This window comes from Carlito syrichta, unplaced genomic scaffold (assembly GCF_000164805.1).
Source record: "Carlito syrichta isolate Samal-C Ts95f unplaced genomic scaffold, Tarsius_syrichta-2.0.1 Scaffold302997, whole genome shotgun sequence".
NCBI lineage: Eukaryota > Metazoa > Chordata > Mammalia > Primates > Tarsiidae > Carlito > Carlito syrichta.
This window is the reverse complement of record NW_007247093.1, coordinates 233,990-259,227: the sequence shown is the minus strand read 5'-3', so window position 1 is coordinate 259,227 and position 25,238 is coordinate 233,990. Positions and strand designations below refer to the sequence as shown.

Genomic DNA, 25,238 nt, shown 5'->3' with positions numbered 1-25,238 from the left:
AGAGCAACTTCCAGTCCTGCGAGCTCTATTTGTAATAAGTGCCCTATACAGGTTTACCATTTTTTTCTTTTATGCTATATTTTTACTGTACCTTTTCTACGTTTAGATGTACACATACCTTTATGTTATAAATCCCTATAGTATCAGTAGAGTAGCATGTTGTACAGATTTATAGCCCATGAGCAATAGGCCATACCATATGCCTGACTGTAGTGGGTTCTACCATCTAGGTGTGTAAGAACACTCCATGATGTTTGCACAGTGACAACGTCACCTAATGATGCATTTCTCAGAATGTAGCTCCACTGGTAAAGGATGCGTGACTGTACATGCTTAAGACTCATATATACTTCAGTACTTCAGTCCTGTCACATGACAGCTACTCCTTCCCAGCAAGTGTGGGGGTCAGCTTCAATGGGCAGATCGGGGGGGAAAGCAAAGTGGGGACAGGAAGAGGATTAGATTAACTGCCTCCTGCTTCAACTGACATAAGTGGTTCTGTGGAGAAAAAAATTACTACTAATCACTACTAAGTACCATTCCACACTCTGAATCACATGGATTTGTCCTCTGAAATGTTTGTTGAAACTCCACACTGGACTAGGTACTGTGTGTGCATTTGGCAAGACAGACATGGTTCCTAAAGACTCCAGGCTTCCAGGATGGCAGAGAGATCAGGGGTTTAGAAAATAACCATAAGGGAATGCATGGCTTTGTAGTCCACAGATAGTTTAGGGCAAACCTCCCAGCGGAGGGATATTTAAGCCAAGAGTGAAGGGGAGGGCAGGGGTGGAAGAATATTGTGGGGATGGGGGGTGGTTTCACCTTCTTGGTGCTTCTTAGGCAGGAAACAGAAGCTTGATCTCAAGAAAACAAAAGAAGCAATAAAGCTGAGGCTGAGAGAGCAAAGGGAAAAATGAGGGGAGATACTGGGGAGGGGGCAGAGTCAGACAGTGGGGGAACGTGAACTAGCTGCTCATTCCTAGTCCCTGAGTGCCTTCCATGGCCCAAGCCCAGTGGACATGAGCAAAAGCTCTGCCCACCCAACTCATGCTTTAGTGGAGGGAGACAGATTGACATGCAAAATCAACATTTAGCATGTCTGATTGTGAGGAGAGTCATGGAGAAACAGGAAGTAGGCCAGGGGCAGAGCTGCTTGTTAAGAAATTTGTATGTCACTGTCTGCTTTTGCTTAGAAATTGTATGACTGAATTTGCATTTTAAAAGGCTCTCTGAGGGTCTGGCACATAACTGAATCCCAGCCCTTTGGGAGGTCAAAGCAGGAGGACCATTTGAGGCCAGGAGTTCTAGTTCAGCCTGGGTAACATAGCAAGATTCTGTTTCTAAAACAACTTTTTTAAAACAGTCTGGCACGGTGCACACCTGCAGTCCCAGCTACTGGGGAGGCTGAAGCCAGAAGTTCAAGTCTGCCTTGAGCCATAATCATGCCATTGCACACTCCAGCTTGGGCAAGAGAGAGAAATCCTGTCTCTAAAAATAAAATAAAATAAAATAAAATAATAAAAATTTCTCTGACTATAGGGTAGAGAAACTCTGGAGGGGAACAGAAGGACTTTGGAATGAGGAGCAACAAGGAGTCATGGGGGTGGTAGAAGCTAGGCTCAGGGAAACTTGTGGCTTCACAGAGAAACTTAACTTCCTAATCACTGAGACATCGAGGAAAGAGAAAGGGTAGGATTTAGTGATGGATTCTTTGTAGGAGGTGAAGTAGTGGAAAGGGTCAGGGGTGACTCATGGGTTTTTGACCAGAAGGAGTGGGCAGTTTGTGGAAGTATATATTCAGCTAAGAGACCCTAGCAGAAAACAATTTTTTTTTTTTGGTAGAACTGGGAAAGAGGGGGAAGGCTGCTAGGCAGGAGTAAGAGGTTCGGTTGCATTTGAGGGATGAGAGTTAGAGATGCCCAGCGAGTCCATGAGGGAATGTCCAGGATATAGTATGCCTGGATATCAGGAGTGAGAGCTGGGCTGGGCAGAGCCACAGAGATGTGGGCACCAAGGGTTCAACCTAGGGAAGAGGTAAGCTGGTCCCTTGTTCTAGTTCTTCAGAAAGAGGATATGCATCCAAAAATGCTACAAAGGAAATGCCAGTACAACCTATCCCTCAGCTTCCTAGCACCCAGCCCAGGCTTCTCTTGTGTCCCCTCCACACTTCTGACAGCAGACTGCAAAGTGACTAGGAGACACTTAGCACAACACTAAGACAACAGAGCCTGTGCTTTTGTAGTCTCAATGAGTTTATATTTCATTTCTGCTATGACTTACTCAAAATAATGTCATTTTCTGAGAATAAATGGCTGTAAAAAGATAAGTAATGCAAAATCACATTATAGGCTCTATAGTATCTTTGGGAAAAGGAGACTTAACTGAAATATTTTTCATTTAGATTAAAAATTGCATCACGTAACATGTTAACCATTTATCTCAAATGAAACTCCTCAGATTCACAATCTGCCCAAGAGAAATGCTTAGATCCACTTTTCTAAAAATGTTTCCAAAGATGTCCAACAGATTAGTCCAAAGTTTATCAGGAAGAATAATAAATTACCAACTATTGGAATTTATGCATCTCATATCCTGAATAATTTTATACACATAGTAACCTATATTGCTGACCTCCTTAGATATCATTCTTAGAAACTCCATGATTCTATCCTAGAATGGAATGTCTGTGTTTTATATACTTAGACAGGGTCAGACAATGGCAGTCAGAACAAAGGACTCTACAATGGCAGGTCAGTGATTTCCTCTGTTGGCTAGACACAGATCATCCTCAGAAATAATCTCTCTGCCCTCACTTTTGTTTTCAGACACTTTGGCAACAGCTACAGCTTCAATATAGCCAGCAATGAAATTAAAGACCTAGCTTATAGATAAGGTCACCCAGGCAACATTCCATTTTCTTTGCCACAGGCCTGTGGCTCAGTGAAAACACAGGTGGGGAGCCCAGACCCAACATCTGTCAGCTTCCACAATGAAGCACTGTTTTTCAAAGGTCGCTCTAGGCAATTCTGAGTTTAAAAATAAAAAAAAAGTCAAGAAATAGTATTGGAATTTATATGACACTCTGTCACATGCTCACAGACTTCAGAATGTTTACTATCTAACCTTAATATTATGATATATGTTTTTTAAATAATTAAAGCTGAGACTTATTATTATGTAATACAGGTCATCTATAATACTGAAAAAGTATAGACCTAGAGTAATAATTTCAAAGTATCACCAAAAAAAAAACAAACTCCCTTTACAGAAAAAAAGATATATGCCAACGTGTCAAACCGAGATAGTGTTACTAACATACACTTCCTAAAGCAGCACAATGGCCTCTCTGACATGATAGCTTGCTTGCAGACAAAACAACTAATGTGACCACCTTACTAAGTCTGCATACCCTTTGAGCCAGGAGGCACATTTAATACTCAGTGCTCAAATAGAGCCCCATTTTGTAATTTAAAATAAATTGTTTGTAGTAACAAGCAAACAAATAGAAAAATAATGGAGAAGGTAAACTAATCTTACATTCTCGGTCTCAGTAGAATTACAGCTAAATGACTTTGGTGGATCTTATCTCTTAGTGTTGAGCAACTCTGTATATCTATATGTTATATACAGCTAACCACCCCACTCAGTTTATGTCCGTTGTACCTGGTTCTGTCTTGAAATGAGAGATTCTTATTGTTCATTCACATCCTTAAATCAATCCTAAACCAGGGCTGTAGGCTTGACTCACAGAGGCTGGTTTTTTAGTGAAGCAAAATGCCCTAACAGTATCAGATACCGGTTCTGAAGCGCCTTGCATCAGTGAACTCACTGAGCACATGTGTAAACAGACATGCTGCACATTTGTACAAGTTGTTTCAGTATTTCAGGCCTCCATTTTCCAGACAATAAAATTTAGGAGTTACATGATGTTATAAATAAGTCAATTGTTTTTTCTTTCAAGTATACTCTGTCAAAAACTGTGATGGACCCGAGATTTGCATTAATTTCCAAGCCTAAAAGTTAGTCTGCCACAGTTTCATGGATGCTGGCAGAAGGCAGGAGCTCTGGGTCAGAGACAAAGGACTCAGTAACTGACATCACAGCAAATATGTGAGCTTCATGTTCTTGCTAGTTTCTCCTGCCCTTGAAGTCCCACAGGTAAACACAGAGGAATTCAAGTGTATGCTACATGTAAATTCGGTTTGTGTCATAGCTGAAGAATGCTGAGTATAGGAAACCAAATCTTTTATTATGAGCAGTAAGCAATCCTGTCTACTCGTTGCTCCAAAGAAGGACATTGTCTTGACAGTAAGAAAGTTTGTCCTATGCTCCAAAGTGATACTACCTCTATCTTCCAAGGCTGTGCACTAGCCCAGAATGAAGGTCATCAGTACCTCTACTTTAAGATGTGCACAAGTAAGAGAGACCCATGGAGAAGTGCACCCCAAAACCCTCAAAACAATTCAGGTATTGTAAATTTCTCACATTATAACTGGACCTAAGGTTAGATCTGTGATATGTATAAGGAATGGATTTCCAATTGATTCTCAAAGTTGAATCTTTTAATAGCCCTGTTAAAAATCAACCTTTAAAAAAATAAATCAAAAGCAAGTTTCTTTGAAGATTTCAATTCTGATTGACAGTACAAACCTGAATGCATTTACTCAAGATCAGAAATACAGCTAATTCAATTTCTCAACAGTCATTTGTCTCTAAATATTATATTTAATTCATACCAACTTGTATACTAGCCACTGTTAGTTGCATATCCAGCATTCATTCTCTTGAATTAATTCTCTTGAGTCTCATGCTCTTTATGGCTTCCTTTCTCTTCCTTCCCAGTAGTTCCCCAAATCCTTGGTTTTATTAAATCATTTAGTTCTATACACCTTGTGGCTCAGGGATGCCTCATCCCATCCCCGGACCCAACTCTCACTCTCTCTCTCTCTCTCTCTCTCTCTCTCTCTCTCTCTCTCTCTCTCTCTCGTAATATTTAGCACATATCCCTTGCCACCACACATACATAGTCTCCCACACATTATCAACATACTATACCAGACGAGTGCATTCATTACACCTGATGAACCTACAATGACCCATCATTATAACCTGAAGAGCACAGTTTACATTAGGATTCACTCTTGGTGTTATATATTCTATGGGTTTGGACATATGAATAATGGCTTGCATCCAACAAAATCAAATGTGCTCTGCCTAGTCAACCCTGCCTCCCCACTTATCTCTGGCAATCCCTGAGGTTTTTTACTGCCTCCATAGTTGTGCCTTTTTCAGAATATCATGTTTATTCATAGTGTTGTTTAAGGTAGAGATACATTCTGAGAAATATGTTATGCAAATTTGTCACTATGTGAACATCATAGAGTATACTTAGGCAAACCTAGATGGTATAGCCTACTATACACCTGGGCTATATGATAAATACAGTCTATTGTTTCTATGTTATACTTGTGCAGCATGCTACTGAATACTGTAGGCCATCAGAACACAATGGTATGTATTTGTGTATCTAAGTATATCTAAATGTAGAAAAGGTAATGTGCTGCACTGGGACATTAGGAAGGCTACAACATTACTAGGTGATAGGAATTTTTCAGTTCCATTATAATCTTATGGAACCACCATTGTATATGGGGTCCATCATTGACTAAAATGTCACTATGTGATATATGACTGTAGTTGAAATCATACAGTATGTAACATTTTCAGATTGGCATCTTTCATTTCTTAATATGCATTTAAATTTCTTCCATGTCTTTTGATAGCTCATTCCTTTTTAACACTGAATACTATATTGTCTGGATGTACCACAGCTTATCCAGTTACCTACGGAAGGACATCTTCATTGCTTACAAGTTTTGGCAACTACAAATAAAGCCACTATAAACACTAGTGTGGAAGTTTTCATGTGGACATAAGTTTTCAAATTCTTTGAGTAAACGCCAAATTACTGATGGTATGCTAAGAACATGTTTCATTTTGCGAGAAACTGCCAAGCTGTCTTCCAAAGAATTTGTACCATTTTACACACTCACTAGCCATAAACCAAACTTCTAGTACTCCATATCCTCAATAGCATTTGGTGTGCCAGTGGTCTGGATTTTGGCCATTCTAGTAGGTGTGTGGTACAAGGTGCATCTTCATCACCCCAAATCAGTAGTTGTCAACTAGCAAGATCATCATCACTCAGGAATTTGTTAGAAATGTGAATTCCTGAAAGAAACTGAGGTAAGATGATGAGGGAACTGGTCAGAGTGTGAGAATCTCTGCAAAAGTGAGTGTCCATAAAGACTGTGTGAGTGGGTGTGTGCCAGCGGGTGAGTGAAAGTTCATCTGAGGGAAGACTCGGGTTTAAGCACCTGGGGCTCTCCTCTGGAGGTGACTGTAACCCACCACTGCCCTGAGTTCAGAGTCCCTGGCATGCAGGATCATCTGCCATTCTCTGGGGTCCCTTGGGAGGAGGTAGCCGAGATCTGCTGCTCCTCAGTATCTGGCACCTGGTTCACACCACCACCTGTGGTAACAGGCTGGGAGCTAGCAGCAGGAACAATGGAGAAGGCACAACAAGGAAATATGGAATTGAGCCCTGCTGTCAGTGAGGAGATGCTGGCCACCACCATTTTCTCTGTCCCAGAACTGGGCAGAGAGACCTGCGTTACCCTGCCCAGCTCTGTCCAGCCTCCAACCTGAGACCTAGAGGCTATCACCGTACCCTTCTGGGATAGACCATCAGACACAGAAAGATAGATGCCCTCCCCCATGCTGGCCTAGGCGCAGACATATCTGATTTGAGTGAGAGACCTGGCAGCAGTGGCAGCAGCAGACAAGTCGGGGGGCAAATATACATCCCCACCATATGGACAGACTGTAAGGCGGTGGGAAGTGGGTTTCAGGGGGCCCACACACCTGTCAACTGATACTGGGATATGCACATAGCTTCTGAACCGCAGTTCTCCCTTAATCAAATCTCAAAACTATAAAAAGCACAGTCCCCAACCCCGGTCTGATTTCAAAATTGAACAAATCCAGAGGATCTACATAAAGAAGAATAGGAGATTGAGTAAACAAAAGTGAAAGCTATCCCCCCATGACTGAACAACAGAATTAAACAATAGAGGAAAACCTTCACAAATGAAGAAGAACCAATGGAAGAACACAGGTCCCATATAGACCCCTGAGAAGTCAACAACTCAGAATACAAACTTCAGAACTCAAACTATGAAGAGCCCCCAGAACAACTGGTCTCAAACCACAAACCCAGATATAAAGATAATAATAGTGAAAATAAATAGAAATGAGGAGAGACAAGAGGAAAGAATGAAGGAGTTGATAACTGAGAAAATGGGAGTAAAGAATATAGTAAATGAAATACAAAATAAACTGATAAGTATGGAAAGTAGAATTAACCAAGCAGAAGCAAGAATTTCAGAGTTTGAGGACCAAAATATGGAACTAATCCAAACTATTAAAAACATAGAAAAGAAGCTTTAAAAGACAGAACAAAGCCTTCAAGAGATGATTGATTATGCCACGAGGTCAAACTTAAGATTAATTGGAATCCTTGAGGCAGATAGACAGAGACCACCCTGGAACAAACATTGCAGGAAATTATCCAAGAAAACTTCCTTCTTCTCATCAGAGATGTGACCATTCAAACACAAGAGAGTCAGAGAATCCCTGCAAGACATCAAATGAGAGGATCAACTCTTAGACACATAGTAATTTGCTTACACAAAGTAGGAATAAAAGAAAAAAACCTAAAGGCAGCAAGAGAGAAAGGTCAGACTATCTACCAGGGAGACCAATTAGAATAGCAGAAGATAGGCTGGGCTCGGTGGCTCAGCCTATAATCCTGCACTTTAGGAGGCTGGGGTGAGTGAATTGCCTGAGCCTGCGGGTTTGAGACCCGCCTGGGCAACTTGGCGAGACCTCATCTCTACAATAAATCAAAAAATTAGCTGGGCATGGCAGCATGTGCCTGTAGTCCCGGCTACTTGGAAGGCTGAGGTGGAAGTATTGCGGAAGCCCAGCAGGTTGAGGTTGCAGTGGTCGGCAGCGGCCACTGCACTCCAGTCTGGGTGACGGAGTGAGACTCCAACTCAAAAAAAAAGAATAGCAGAAGACTTATCTTCAGAAACACTTCAGATTAGAAGAGATTGGAGTCCAATTTTCAAAGTTCTCAATGATAAACAATTTCAAACAAGAATTTCCTACTCAGCTCAGCTAAGTTTCATCAGCAATGGAGAATTAAAATCCTTCCTAAACATTCAATCCCTAAGAGTTTACACCACCTCCAGAACAGCTCTAAAAGACACACTTAAGAAAAATATTAAACACAGAAGAAAAAAAAAATAATAATCACACCCTTTCCAAGAATGCAGGAAAAAGATTGAAAATACACATAAATCAACCCCAAAATCAAAAGAAAGCCAACAAACAAACAAACAAACAACAAATTCTATAAGAACCTCATGACAGGGATGAACTCTCACATCTCAATAATTACCCTGAATGTGAGTGGACTAAATGTACCACTGAAAAGACACAGAATGACAAACTGGATAAAAAAACATATTGCAACAATATGCTATCTCCAGGAGACTCATCTCACCAGAAAGGACACTCACAGATTCAAAGTAAGACAACGGAAAACAAATTTTCAAGGGAATGGAACACAAAAGAAAGCAGAAGTTGCAATCTTAATATCAGACAAAACATCCTTTAAGCTATCAAAAAATTTAAAAGATACAGAAAGTCACTACATAATGATAAAAGGTTCAATCCATCAATAAGAAAATATCCATCATAAAAGTATATGCACCCAACATGGGAGCACCAACTTTCATAAAGCAACTTCTAGATAAATTACAAAAAGATATTAACTCTAACATTATCATAGCTGGGAACTTAAGTACCCCCACTAATAACCCTAGACAGATCATCAAGGCAAAAAATCAACAAGAAGATCTGGAACCTCAATTTGATGCTTGACCAAATGGACTTAGATACTTATGGAACACTCCACCCCACAACCATGAAATATACATTCTATTCATCACCACATGGAATGTACTTTAAGATCAACCACATCCTCAGCCATAAATCAAACATAAACACATTTTGTAAGATTGAATTACTGCCATACACCTTTCTCAGACCATGGTGGAATAAAAATAAGTATCAACACCAAAAAAAGTCCCCCAAAACCCACAAAGCCATGGGCACTAAACAGCATGATGCTGAACAACTCCTGGATCAACATGGAAATCCGAACAGAAATTAAAAGATTCCTAAAAACAAATGAAAATGGAGAAATATCTTACTAAAATATCTGGAATGCCATGAAAGCAGTACTAAGAAAGGAATTCCTATCTCTACAAACACAAACGAAGAAAATGGAAACAACACAAGTTAACAGCCTACCTAAGGGATCTGGAAGAGCAAGACCACCAAAACCCTAAATTCATCAAAAGAATCCAGATCACCAAAATAAAAGCCCAAATACAGGAAATAGAAGACAGAAATATAATAGAAAAAAATCAACGAAACAAAAAGCTGGTTCTCTGAAGGGATAAACAGTATTTATGAATGTATGAACCCCAGCCAGAAAGACCAAGAAAAAGAGTGAAAAACTCAAATAAACACAATCACAAATGCAAAAGAGCAAGTCACAATTGACTCCAAAGAAATACAAAAGATTATCAGAGATTACTATGTACACTTGTCTGGAAACAAACTTGAAAACCCAAATGAAATGGAGGATTTTCTGATATCACACAACCTCCCCAGGTTGAAACAAGAAGAAATTGAGACCCTAAATCGACCAATAACAACGAAGGAAATTGACTTTCTCATAAGAAAACTGCCTACAAAAAAAAAAACAAAAACCCTGAACCAGGTGACTTTTCATTAGAATTTTAAAAAACATACAAGGAGGAGTTGATATCAATCCTATTGAAAGACTTTCAGATAATCAATAAAGATGGAACTCTCCTCAAATCATTTTACGATGCTAACATCACATTGATACCAAACCGGGTAAAGATCTAACAAAGAAAGAAAACTACAGGCCGATATCCTTGATGAACATAGATGGAAAAATTCTCAACAAGATTCTAGCAAATCAGATCCAATAACACATCCCAAAAATCATCTACCATGAACAAGTAGGCTTCATCCCCAGGATGCAGGGCTGGTTCAATATCTGTAAGACCATAAACCTAATTAAATACATCAACAGATGTAAAAACAAAAACCACATGATTACAACATTAGACGCAGAAAAAGCTTTCAATAAAGTCCAGCATCCCTTCTTGATAAATACCATTGAACACCTAGGCATAGATGGAACATACCTCAAAATAGTAAGGGCCATCTACAAGAAGCCCACAGCCAACATACTGCTAAATAGATACAGATTGGAATCATTTCCCCTGAAAACTGGAATAAGACAAGGCTGTCCGCTCTCATCCTTCCTGCTTAACATAGTCTTGGAAGTCCTAGCTAGGGCAATCAGACAAAAGAGGGAAACCAGGGGTATCCAAATAGGAAAAGAGGAAGTTAAGTTATCCCTCCTTGTAGACAATATGATCTGATACTTTGAAAACCCAAGAGACTCTGTCAATAACCTCCTTGTACTGATACAGGACTTTGGCAAAGTCTCAGGGTATAAAAAAATGTGTGAAAGACAGTTGCATTCCTATACACCAACAATAGACAAACAGAAGCCCAAATAAAAAGCACAATCCCATTCACAATAGCCACAAAGAAAGGAAGGAATGAAGGAAGGAAGGAAGGAAGGAAGGGAGGGAGGGAGGGAGGGAGGAAGGAAGGAAGGAAGGAAGGAAGGAAGACAGTCCTTGGCATCTTCCTAACCAGGGAAATGAAAGCCCTTTACAACAAAAACCACAACACACTGCTAAGAGAAATCAAAGATGACACAAACAAATGGAAAAATATTCCAAGCTCGTGGATAGGAAGAATCAACATTGTTAAAATGTCCATACTATCAAAGGCAATCTACAGATTCAATGCCATACCCATTAAATTACCAGCATCATTCTGCTCAGACCTGAAAACAACAATACAGAAACTCATATGGCAACATAAACAACCACGAATAACCAAAAGGATCCTCAGCAAAAGAAACAAAATGGGAAGTATCACACTTCCAGACTTTAAACTTTATTATAAGGCTACAATAATCAAAATAGCTTGGTATTGGTACAAAAACAGGCATATAGAGCAATGGAACAGGAAAGAGATTCCAGAAGCAAAACTTTAATTTCTCAACCTTCTCATCTTCAACAAAGCCTTCACCAACAACCACTGGGGAGAGGAGAACCTATTCAGTAAATGGTGCTGGGAAAACTGACTGACTACATGCTGAAGATTAAAACAAGGCCTCCACCTATCACCATACACAAAAATCAACTCTAAATGGATCAAAGACCTAAATGTAAAACCTCAAACTATAAGAACCTTAGAAAATGCAGGAGACACCCTTATGAAAATTGGAACTGGCAATCAATTCCTGATCAAAACCCCAAATGCCCACCCTATAAGAGATAAGATGGACAAGTGGGACCTCATCAAACTGAAAAACTTCTGCAAGAAAAATAAACCACCAAGAGAGTGGGGAAACAACCCACAGAATGGGAAACAATATTTGCCAACTGTATATCTGACAAAGGCCAACATCTATGATCTACAAGGAACTCAAACATGCTGAAAAGAAAAAAAACAAACAGTCCTATTACAAAGTGGAAAAAATATATGAATAGACACTTATCAAAAGAAGACATATGGGCAGCCAACAGAAAAATGAAAAAATGTTCAGCCTCATTAATTATCAAAAAAATGCAAATTAAAACCACCCTGAGACGCCACCCAACTCCAGTCAGGCTGACCATCATCAATAATTCAAAAAACAACACATGCTGGAGAGGATGTGAGGAAAAGGAAACACTTCAACACTGTCGATGAGAGTGTAAACTAATGCAATCTCTGTGGAAAACAGCTTACCGATTCCTAAAACATCTAAAAATAGACCTTCCATATGACCCTGCAATCTCTCTTCTGGGAATATACCCAGAAGTACTCAAATTACTCTATGAAAAAGATGCATGTTTATTGCATTATTCACAATAGCAAAAACACGGAACCAACTGTGCTGCCCATTGAAAGAGGACTGGATTTTAAAAATGTGATACGTATACATGATGGAATATTGTGCAGCCATAAAGACGAACAAAATTATGAACTTTGTAGCAACTTGGATGGACTTAGAGTCTATAATACTGAGTGATCTATCACAGAAACAAAGAACTGAGTACCACATGTTCTTACTCATAAGTGGACCCTGAACAATTATCATAATACTTTAAGAAAGGGACTGGCAGTAGTGCGAAACTGCTGTGGGGTGTGGGGAGAGGTACATGTCATCAATAAGGGTACCTGATCACAAACAAGGTGAAGTGGGGATCAAAGTGAGGCCCCAGCTTTACCTACACAATTACCATTTGAATACCTAACCCTGAATTGTACCCCACAATCTTTAAAAAAAGTGAATTCCTGAACCAAACCTATTGAATCATAAATTCAGGGATAAGAGCTAGCAATCTATGTTGGTTAACAAGTCCTCCAGGTGATTCTCATAGATTCTCAACACTAAAGTACACTGAAGTTTGAGAATGTACTCCTTGTTATTATTGGTCCTTAATTGGCCTAAAAGTTAGAAAGAAAGGAGTTACAGTCTATGTCTGGGAAAATATTCTTCTCTCTCCTCTGTTAGATGCCAACAAAGCATGCTTCCCTAGTTGCTTCTAAATATCACCTTATCACCATGAAGAGAACCAGCCTTGGCTTGAAGCAGAGATCTACAAATCTCAATTGAGCAGAGACTTGGCGAGAACCCATGTCCCTGGTAATATTACTGAGCTACTAAATCAACAAACTATGAAGTCTGACTTAACTCGGGACTTCCTGTTAATAGAAGTTAACAAATTTCCTAACTGTTAGCTTATATAGGTGGGCTCATGTACTTTCAGTCCAAAATATCCTGATTAAACAATTTATTTGTGATGTTCCTGTCTGTCCTAATGTTTGTATTGACTTTCAGAACCTCCTCCCTGCTGCTCTGGGGATCTCTGTAAGTTTTGATTCATGTAAATATGTGCATGCCTTGCAAACCAGTGGAGAACTTAAGAAATCGGAAAGCCATGCCCAGGAGGGCAAAGTTCTCATTTGTTTTGCCCTCCACTGTATCCTCAAAGCCTAGAACAGTACCCAACAAATAACAGATCCTCAATAAATAGTTGACTGCATTAATAAATGAATGGTCAAATGAAGCAAACCAGAATGAGGTGTAAAAGCCATTTTAATTCAGTTATATCTACTCAGTTTTCATAGTGGTCGCATGACACCTGTCATATTGCCAGGTACCACATCACACAACATCCAAAGGTGAGAAATGACCCTTGGCATCATTAAAAGAAAGGCGCCTAACCCAGCAGTCTCCCAGGTCCTGTAGTCTCCTCAAACCTTTTGACCAGAATATAACTGATTAAATATCTAAGTATAAAAATAAACTTAGTAGTGAACAACAACCTTGCTACCCATCAAGAGAAGAAGGGCTAACTAAATGAGGTTATTCATATTACAGAATAATTAACAGCTACTAATAAGAATGGGTTAAATCATTAGTCAATCGACCTACCTACCACCTAGACTCTAGAGGGAATACTGACAGATGTGAAAACAAGTTGCAGAATAACATGTACAATATAATCCCATGTTGTTAGAATTCATTAAAGAGAAACTGAGGACATTTATTGATATTTATACATCTAGTTGAGCTTAGATAGAGACACTAAAGAATAAACACAAAAGAATGAACAATAATTATCCCTAGGAAAGGAACTGGAAGAAAGAGGAGGAACTCTATTAACATTTTCATCATATACTTCTATAGTTTTTGCCTTCTTTTATACATCTATGACTTTAGTAATTAAAATAGACCATTAACAAGATATAAAACAAGCAAAATGCTATTTATGATGAATTCTTGATTCAAATTAGGAGCAATATAGCCTAGCTAAAGAAAAGTGAAATAGCAATATATAATAGTTAGCAGAAATATACTTAACATATCTTTTCTAATGATAATTTATTTCTTAAGAAATTATTTAGAAAGGGTTTCCAATGTCAACTATAAAATGTGCTATAGTCACTTGTCTAGATCTGCAGGAAAGAAATATTGCTATTTGGCCAACAGAAATATTTTACCTGAATAATTATATTACTTATATGACTCATTCTACAAGGGTAGTAGCATGAATGGAAGATCAGTAATTTTGGTATCAAATAGTTCTATTATCTTTCTTATTTTAATAATAGGCATAACCATATTTCCTAATAAAATTTCTTGTATTTATAATTTAAATTTCCTGTATATGCATTATTCATTTTTAAAGTGTTCTATTAACTTACAATTTATTCTAATAGGTAAAGTAATTACCAGTTCTTTATATTCTTAAAATTAATTCATAAAAAATGTTACACAGACATAGCCCTTATAAACTAAAATTGTGACATTATCAAGCTCTCATAATCTTTTGTTATTACTACTCAAGTTTTAGCTCTCATTTATTTTACTTCTTATTTGGTTTTTAAAAGCAAGAGTGGCATTATCCTTACAGATTAAATCGGTAAGTTCTCATTGGAAGTCAAATTCCACAGGATATGTCCCAGTGAGTTGACATTCACATCAAGGGGCCGAATGAACTGAGAGCTGGTTTGATAAGAGAATGAATCTGTGCCTGCTGAGAGGCAAATGAACAGAAAGAAGCACAGAGGACAAATGAAGTCAAGAAATAATCCATCTGTTTCCCAACACATAATGTTGACTTTGGACATGCTGCATTTGAGATCCAGGCACGGCACATAACATACCTAGTGAATCAAGAATGAACGTTTCCTAAAATGTTCTGAAGACAAAGACTGTCCTGAGACTAGCTGTTTCTGATCTTGGGCCAGGGTCACAGAAAACATGTAAGGCTGGCCTCAGGAGTCCTCAGAGTGGACAATTTTACCTGTGTGCTTCGATTCCTTAGGTCCACAGTATGAGGATCCCATCTCCAATTTCATTCTACAAGGGTCCTCTAACTTCTTGAGATCTGTGTGTAAATGAGCACAATGGAAATATTCCCCAGGATACCTCAGCCCTAATTCTTTAACTAAACTTGGCAAAGTTTTATGAATTCTGGACAAACTTAGAGATGTTAGAGTTTAGGACAGAATCCTCCAAAGGCTTAAAAGTGTCAAAAACACTCATCATATTACTATTAATTGCAATCACAGAAAACCATGAAAATATAGCATTCCCAGTTATTCTATTTTCTTTGTCACCCTGCAGCACTGTGACCCTAAATTACTATGCTGTTTTCTATCCTGACAGCACTTGAAAGAGTCAAAACGAAAAGTTCTCCCAAGTTCCTGTGAACATGTGATCATTTTTGGCATTAGTTTAAGGACGCATATGTATTTTTTATTCGACTTATAAAGCAAACTGTAACTTCTGTGTGTGTCAAATGAAATCCAACCCATTCAGCTTAAAAGTCCTACTGGAAGATTTTATCATAGTAGCATATAACCTTGGTTGTAACCAAACCTAATTTTGTAATCTGATCAGTATTTAACAGTAAACTTACTTAGAATTCAGGGAACACCAGGTACCAAGAACTCTGCTAACCAGTTTTCATACATTAGCATATATAATTTCCCAGTAGCATTATGAAGAAGATATTAATAAAAACAGACTAGAACTATTAGGAAACTAAATGTAGGAAGGTTAAGCAATTTGTTGAGGATGGTTAATTATTTGTGCCAGAACCAGCACTCATACCAAGTGGGTCAGCCTGTAAAGTAAAAGAAGCTTCCCAGTAGAACTCTGTCTCCTCTGAATGTTCACAAAGGCAATGACAAAAATACAAGCTTTTATGAGTCAATTATGCTCCAAGTCCATTCACAAAACATAAGTATGCTGTGTTTATTGATTATGCCTGGGGTCCCAGTGTACTATAAATGATAACATAAAGGCCATGTAATACAACTCCACTGTGCTATAAATGTGATAAAGAATTAAGGCATTTGGATCTAATAAAAAATTAATCATCTCATTATCTATTTTTTTTCTTGCTAAATATGTAAGAGATTTGGGGAAAAGACTGAGATGTGATCTTAGCCAAAAAGCCAAGAGGCACTGGGGGAAAAGATTTAGATAGGCCAGGGTCTCTTTAAAAAGTGTCCAAAGAAGATTTAGTAGATGTCTTCCTTTTTCTAGAAGACACTGGTGCAGGAAGTGGAGGCATCCTCACACATCCTGGGGGCGTAGGACCATACTCACATATGTAGCTGGTGCTCATCAAGGACTGGTATTAATCACAATCATGTTTTTCTCAGAGAAAAATCCCCTGACAGGGACTGATGGCATCAGAGCACTAGAACAAGAAATCTGGTCAAGCTTCTAACTGACACACAAAACATAGCCTGAAATGGTTTTCTCATTCTTCTCAGTGTTCAATGGCTTGTCAGAGGGATGGCAGGGCTAGGCCACAAGTCACTGCCTGGCAATCTCCACCTCTTTCTATTGATTTTCTCTACCTCCTCAGCTTAATCAAAGCTACACAGGTGCTGCCTATAAGATTTCACAAACAAGCCTGAAGGAAGCTAAGAAGTATGGTTAGCATGCTCATTTTTCACAGCCAAGAGCCTTCTTGACACCTTCCAGAGAGCTATCACAACACGGCGAGAGTCACTGAATAATTCTAAGAACAGTCATCTCCATTTGTCCATACTTCTTTAGAGGCGCTTCAGATAGAAGGCCTTTTAGAGGCCTCTCTACAGAATTGCTCAAGTAGGCCTACTTACTGGCTCCCACTGCCATCACCTTAGGGTTTAGGCCCAGGGAAAGTGCTAAATCAGTGTTTAAAGGCAGCAGGATTTCAGATTTAACTTCAAAACCTCTGGGGCCTGGACACCTATAAGGAAGGGGTTGACTATATTATAAGAAAAAGACATTGCTAATGTATTCCCATCCTATGCATAGTGTGATGTGATCCAAAGCAAAGCATTTATGTTTGCAGTCTAATAGGGAAAATACTTTTTATGCCCTTTTAATGTTTGCAATTTTAAAAGGTTCTTAATGGTTTAATGTGTTGAAAATGCACTAAAAACATGTTGCCCTTTAGCAGAGTTGTTTCAGAATTAGAATACTTCTAATTTTTACCCTGGTAAATAAACTTAAATTAAAAATAAATTATGTTCCATTCAATTAGGTCTTTGGCCTTTATTCCTTCTGAATAATAGCCATTGTTAGATAAGCCCCTGCATATCCGTGGGTCTGCCAGGTACATCCAGATGTTTATTGCAATGCTGGTGGCAATTCTGCAAAAAAAGATAAATCTAACTATCCTTGGTTTAGTAGAAAAATCAGGTTTGAGGAGGATTTAAGATTAGCATTATTCCAACCAGAATATTTCCTTTTCTCCACAAGAAGAAATTGAGAATAATAAACATATAGAAGAGACGCCTGCCTTCAGTTGAATGCAGGCATCATGTAGTTTGGGTTTCTTTAATGCCCATTTGCTAAGACACCTATCACTACTCATTTCCAATATGAGAATCTCATTCATATATATTTAAAATGAGTCACTATAGTGTCACAGTTAGGCAAACACACTGAATTAATACAGCAAAACCAATATTAACCCAAATCTCATGACATTCAGACTAGACTGGGCACAACAGAGCATGCTACTTACATACAGCATACTGAGGCATGTTCTCAGGGAATATGATAAAGGAAAACATAGTATTTAAATCTGTAGTTAGCATAAAATTTCCACAGTCAGGAATGTTGGGGCTTTACTCTGAAGGACCACTGACCTCAAGTTCACATATGTTATTTGTTCATAAAAGGACACGGTCAGGATGTAAGAGAGCTACATAAATATATTTGTTCAAGTGTAACAGTACAACTGCAATCACAAAAAACTGGGAGATTCACAAAAATGCTTGCCACAATGGGTTAAGCAGATACTCAGTCTCCCACAGAACAAAGAACAATGAAAGATGAAATGACTCAAACAGCGAAAAGAATGTCCAACATTTTGTGCTGCTGAAAATACTGCAGATAAGATAGGTATATATATTATAACTGCATGTTATCAAAGCATCTGAGTAGAACAAAAATATATTTAATGTAATACGTATTAAAAATATTATTATAGCTATGTAAAAAGCCCTAACTAAGCATATCCAGGGCAAATAAATATATACCTCTATGCAGAAAGGTATAAAAATTTACCCTTATTAGTTTAAAAGAATGGAGGTTATAAAAACACTCTAACGTATTATACATCACTCTATTTTCAGCAAACAGAAGGCTAATTGTTGATGAAACAGCCCTACCACTTTGACACAGCACTTCAAAGATACTTGTTTGTACTTAGACTCCTTAGAAACAGCAGTACATGCTTTACTAGTAAATTTTTCCATAAATCATAAAAAAGATGCATTTTAAACTGTGAGAATTATTAATTAAATGGAAAATCAGAGTCAGTGCATTCAAAAATAGGTCACAAAAATCACATGAAGTAAGTATGCACAATACAATTATCAGAGTAATTAAAAAGGTGCAATCTCACATAAGCTACAGCATGGATGGACCTGGAGGACACTATGCTAACTGGAATAAATCACTCACAAAAGGACCCTAGTGGCTTCCAGGGTCCAAGGGCAGGGGGAGTGGAGAGTTAGTGTTTAGTGGGTACAGAGTTTCAGTTACTGAAGATGAAAAAGTTCTGGAGATTGGTTGAACACACTTAGCACTATTGAAGTATATACTTAGAACCAGTAAAGACGGTATACCTTGTTATGTGTATTTTACCACAATAAAAAATAAAATAAAAAATACCATCTCTTACCTCTGTACATTTCTCTATTTTTCATCATAGCATTTATCATTACTTGATACTATACTCTTTATACATGTATACATAAATTGCCTATACACTCCCTCACACAATACCTCCAAATATATAAGCTCTGAAGACAGAAATCTCGTTGTGTTGTTCTACTCTCAGGGCTTAGAACAGTGCCTGGAAAATATGGGCACTTAATAAATATCTTACAAATAATTTTTTAGAGGTGCAATCCTTATTTTTTCAAAGGTTTCTTGTTATATTGATTTTAAGGAACACATTTAAGCTTTTTTTTCACTCTCACTAATCTTACTTGTTTAGTCATTAGCTTATAACCATCCTTCTTTAACTCCTAGGGCCAGGTATTAGCAAGTCACTCAACCACAGTTAACCAATAAACAGGATACATAAAAAGCAGTATCTCCAAATAGAACAAATAAAAAGTCCACTGTGAAAATTAATCTAATGACATCACCTATTTCTCTGTTTCAAGTTGTTGCTACTTAGTAGTTTGTAATATACAGGCTGCACATAATTATAAGAACATAAGATATATTAGAAATCACAAACAAAATTGCATTTTGTTTAACTGGATGCTACAGTAATTTTAACTCTCTGAAGTTACCCAACTATAGCTAGACGGCAAAGCTGGGAAAAAATTAATATGTATATAAATCTTGAAACTAGCTCCTAAGATCATTTTTTTAATAACCCATACTGCCACAGGATTTTATCATTTTAAAAATGTCTTTACAGATAAAGTCTAACCTGATCTTCAAAAACACCTTTGACAGTCAGGGCAGGTGATGTTACCCCTATTTAGAGATGAAGATATGAAGTCAGAGAAGCTAAGAGATTGAATCAAGTTTTCATGTGGAGAGCCTGTGCATATATTTGGAAATAATTTTCAGAAGCATAAGAAGCAAGCATTCTTGAAGTGTGTTACAATACAGTTCTTGTAGAAATCCAACCAAGTAATGAGATTGTGTCTACAACCACACAGAAAAACCAATTCCTTGCAGAGGATGGACAATAAAGAGTGATCTTGCCATTTTAATGCAAGAAGCTAAATACACTATCATGGGTGTCACCAAGAGACAACAGCACAGGTCCTGATGCAGCACAGAAATGAAAACATGGAGCCTAGACAGATTTAACAGATGAGAGAATGATGTCTGTCATGAATGTAATGCTCAACTGCAGGAAAATCTATGAGTCTATTATCTAAAACCATGGTTCTCAGATTTTGGATTTCCCAGATAAGTAATACTTCTAAAACATTTAAGTAATAAAATTAGGTTGCAACTGTCTAATTCTTCTGAATGAAATGTTAAAAGATGATAATTTTTCAAATGGCAGTTAACTTTCACTACAAAACTAGGAAATACATATTATCATTATCATCACCCTGTTTTATAGATAAGGCAACCAAGGCTGAGAAAAGGTCGGTAGTCTTCCTCTAGGGCCACGTCCAGCTCCAGATGCAGCCAGAACTCAAATCCAGGCGGTTGGTCCTATAGCCTGTGTTCTCAACTGCTAACTCCAGCTCTGCCACTTACCAGACTATTATTTCATAAATGAAGTGATATTTTAGCACAAACATCAGGTAGCAAATCTGTGTAAGAGTCAGTCCTTCAAATTTATTCTATTTAGCTGTAATAAAACCTCACACTTTCCTGCCACTTTGCTCAGATTTTTGGAAAGGTCATAGCAGACCTCCACTGGCCTGCAGAGCAGTACTTGATAAGCATGATTATGGAGCATTTGGACAGGATGAAATAAAAATGAAACTGAAAGACTTTCAGGGTAGAAATATACAGTGGATCATCTCTTGAGAAAGAGAACAGGAAATGAATCATAGAATTTCATTGTGAAATGATCAAGGTCAACCAGCCAATCCTCTTCTGAATACAGAAATCATCTTTCACAAAGTCAGGTTCTGCTTGAACAAATCAGTCACAAGAAACTCACTATTCATGACTTGGCTCTTGTTAAAACTGCACATGTACCTTGTTCCTCTCCATCCCCTTTCTTAGTTCTCCCTACCATTCTTCATTGGTCGAGCAAGATTCCATAGCCCTTGTAATCCTGATTACTCTCCCAATGGGCACAATCTATTTTGTGTTGCCTCTCTTAAAATACAGAAACCAGAAATAAATACAATAATTATGGGGAGCCTAAACAGCACTGTAGAAAAAGGCGATCACCTCCTTCGACCTGGGCATTTTGCTTTCCTACTGCAACCTAAGATTATATTACAGTTTTTGCTTTATTTTGTTTTGTTTTTGACAGGAGTGGTAAGGCAACAGCATCACAGGGAAAACCAGTACAGTGAAGATTATATTGTAGATTAATTTGCACTGAAGCCAAATTCTCAATCTCTTATTTATATATGTTGCTGCTAAATTTTACTACTCTAACTCCACACCAGCACTCTTGGCTTTTTAAGGCATACAGGATGAATTTACATTTATTCCTACTACTTATCACCCTATTAGATTCATCCACTGTTTAAGCCTGGACAAAGTCCATCTATTGCTGCAGAATGCTTAATCGTCTCACCCAGGTTTATGAGATCCATGACTATCTGAATAATAGTTTGGGACCAACACTAAATTTTTCAGTCTATAATTGTGTTCTTCCCTGTAACTAAGAAATACAGATTATAAACAACACTTACCAATATTACCTGCAGACTGTCTCCAAAACTCAGGTCAACAAAGGGTGAACTATATATCTCTTCCTACAATAAAAAGTCTCATTTGACTTCACTTTCCTCATCCACCAAGCATGCCTTCCTTTCTTATGTCTAACTTTGACTCTCTCACCTAATACTTCCCTCTCTTTTCTAAGGGTGACTCACTCAACTACAGGTTTTTCAAAAATATTCCAGGTCAGTGCATGACACACTACAGTGCTGCACCATCTAGACAGCTGACACGCTAGAGAGCTGCACACTAGAGAGTTGCACCAAGGAAATTATATACTGCCATGCCCAAAACAGGAATTCTTAAAATAAGATTAAAGTGAAATAGTACTAAACTTATTTTTCACAGAGCATGCTTAGAGGTAGCCAGGAACTTATGTGGACCTCACTTTCCCATCTGTAATATGGGCATCACAAGTATCTGCCCTGGAGACTCCACAAGACGATTGTAAAATAACTAGCAGATTTGAAAGCAATTCCTATGTTATAAAATGATATAGCCAGTGTTATATATTGCTATTGTTTGCACTACAACAGATAAGAAATTATTTCACAAACGGAACGAATGTACTCCACACTAAAGAGAGGAAATTATGAGGTTGAAAGAAGACAAGAAGAGAAAGGACGAGAATATTCCTTTCTCCTTAGAACCACCATAGGGGGCTGTAGAAATCACCAATCCAGAATGGTAGTTCTTATTCCAGAGCTTCTGCATGGAAATGCCAGGAGGACACAGGTGTACGATGTACAAAAAGATGTAAGATGTAAAATAGCAAAGTGTAGAGTCTGCTAACACAGGTCTGTCATTGTACTCAATTACACATATCCCCAGAAGAAAAAAATACCTGTTCCCTTTGTAACAAAAATCTTTTTTTTAATAGAATTTTTCCATGAGTACTGAACTTGTGGAAATAAGTATAATCTAAATTGTGGGGAAAAAACCCCGGTGTAACTGGAAAAGTTTGATAATTTCTCCTACTCCTACAAGATGGGTCAGATAGTAGTACTAAAGTATTTTTAAAACTTAAAAAAGAAATGAAACACATTGATAAATGTCTTCTTAAATAATGTTATCTGATTAACTCTATAAAAATTTATGAACCTTCTCATCTCAGCACATAATTCAATACATAAATTCTTCATTTACATAATAAAGAACACTTCAGTATCCCAATATCTTGTTTTTCTCTACTTCCTACCTGAGAGTAGCCACACAGAAACAACACTACAACTTCTAATGAGAGCTTTCTCCAGGTTTTGATTTTTGTATGACTTTACATTTCTCTCTCCATCAACTCTACTTTTATTCAAGTCGCAGTATAGGTTTAGCACAATTTATAAGCTAATAACTTGAAGACTACTTCCTGCCACAAATCAGTCTTGCTTATGTTACAAACGGGCCCATGTCATTGGCCAGCAGATCCTCCATTTAAACACCCATCAATTAAAACACAATTTTAAAGCTATCTCTAAAATGGAGTCTATTATTTCAAAGCCCGTCCAGGCTGTAGGCACATTAACTGAAGATAAAACAAAGGAACCAGAATTAGAAGATCTGACCTATTAGAGGACATCATTAAAGCAGGCAGTTTCTGTGAATGGGGTAATTCCTGTATAAACTTTGTGGTACTCAGAGTAAGAGGCACATTAAGAAGAGGAAAAAGGAGGGAAAGGCAGGCTGAGAGATTCCAAGCTTCAAGGTCACTGGTCCCAAAGCTCAAAAGCTGTTTTCTCACTGATCACAGGCTAAGGGCATTTTCATTCATGACCAGGATGCTGATAGAGCTGGGAGAAGCACGCCAGTCACCTGATCAACCCCAAGGCTGCCAGTCAATGCCCAGAAAGACAGTGATAGTCAGCAGCAGGATTCCTTGTACTCACCGGCACACTTCGTTCTTGTTCTGAGAGCTGGCCCAGGAGAGCCAGTGCCTCCCTCCCCTGGTCTGGTGAGGAGCACGCTAATCTCATATTCTGTATCAGGGTCAAGGTGTCCAATTTTATAACTGGTGGAATCCACTGGCTGCCGGTCATTCCAGCTCCCACTAGCCGTGCAGTACTCCACCTCTCGGGCAACAATGGGCCCATCCCCATTGATGGAGTTGGCGTTGAGCTGTATCCACAGGTATGTGGCTCCCACGGAGGCCAGCTGAGGTGGGGCAATAGGAACAGGTGGTTCTGAAAGGCAACCAGAGAGACGTCTTTCAGATGCTTTTGTCTTTAGCCTTAAAAGAGCTGAACACATATCAATTACTAAAATGTAGACATTAATTTAAGGAATAAATTGATGAGAACAGTTTTGTTCAGATTAATAAGAAAAAGCAAACTGATCAAGGTTTTTCACAAAAATTCAAAGTTGTGAAATAAACTCCTTGAATACTTCAGCTTGTGCAAGTTGGTATACCCCTAATTTGGTTTAGGGTACAACCCATTTTGTACACCATATTCAAATTAGCATATCTGATACTTTAATGGAAAATTAATATAAAAACGTTCTCAGGATAAAATTGCATCAAATCCATGTCTACTTTCAAATACTAGTAACAACATCTTAAATGAGTGAGTTCATTTGAGTGAGTCAGTTATACAGATGCTAAGTGATTTTTTTATCACTAAAAGTAACTGGTGAGGGCATGGGAGAGGTGGGGAAAAAAAGTAACTGGTGAAAGCACTCTCAAGTGGTAGTATTTAAACTTTAGGAAGCATTCCATTGTCAACTGCCTTATTGAAAATGTCTTCAAAATCAAAGGTAATGTTTCCTACATCATTAAATTTAGTTTCCTTATATTTATATTCCAAAGATATCATCACCTTAAAAACATGACTAAAATTATAGCTTATCTCATCATAAATACATTTTTAAGATGACTCGTTTCCTTAAAAACTATCACAATGGACTCATTCTGCTACAAGAGAATTGAGCATTCTAGATAATGAAGTCCACTGTTGCTGCCATTCAGGGAACTTCCAGTAAGTAATAAGTGTTATTAAACCAGCAAATAGAAAGGAAAGCTCTGAAGCAAAGAAAAAGTTATGCTCAACTTGAGAAAACCCTAAATCAATAGCAACACTCTTTACAATCCAAGAAGATCTCTCTGTGTTTAAAGCCTGAGACTAACTCTTTTACTACATCATTGTCAAACTTATCATAAACAGTATTTCCAGTATATTAGTCAGATGCTAGCTGAATGACTCTCCAGGCACAAATGAAGGTATTCCATATGCCAATGTCACTGTGAGTAATACCACATATGATAAACGAGAACATTATACAAAATAACTTATTTCTACCTCAGTGAATTGCCATTTTAGGAAAACATAAGGCCTAGTTATTTTTTTCAAGAATGTTTCCACGGGTGGTTTGTTCCTTTTTTGGCATATTTTGTTTTTAACTCATTTTGCTCATACAAATGCATGGAGAATAAAGCCTGCTATATCCATCCTATTACTAGCATATGCTGGCTTGCTTGCTACAACTTCTGCTGCCCTCTTGCGTGGCAGACATAGCTAATCAATTACAGTTGTGTTTC

The 25,238-nt window shown here is 38.0% G+C and overlaps 1 protein-coding gene across 1 annotated transcript in view; it reads right to left on the bottom strand.

Moving 5' to 3' along the window:
- LOC103259745 (receptor-type tyrosine-protein phosphatase mu-like) overlaps positions 1 to 25,238 on the bottom strand; it is a 398,088-nt gene that overhangs the window by 166,092 nt on the left and 206,758 nt on the right. The window contains exon 8 of the mRNA XM_021711999.1: positions 23,593 to 23,886. Coding sequence (XP_021567674.1) covers positions 23,593 to 23,886 — 294 coding nt within the window. The remainder of the gene's footprint in view (positions 1 to 23,592; positions 23,887 to 25,238) is intronic.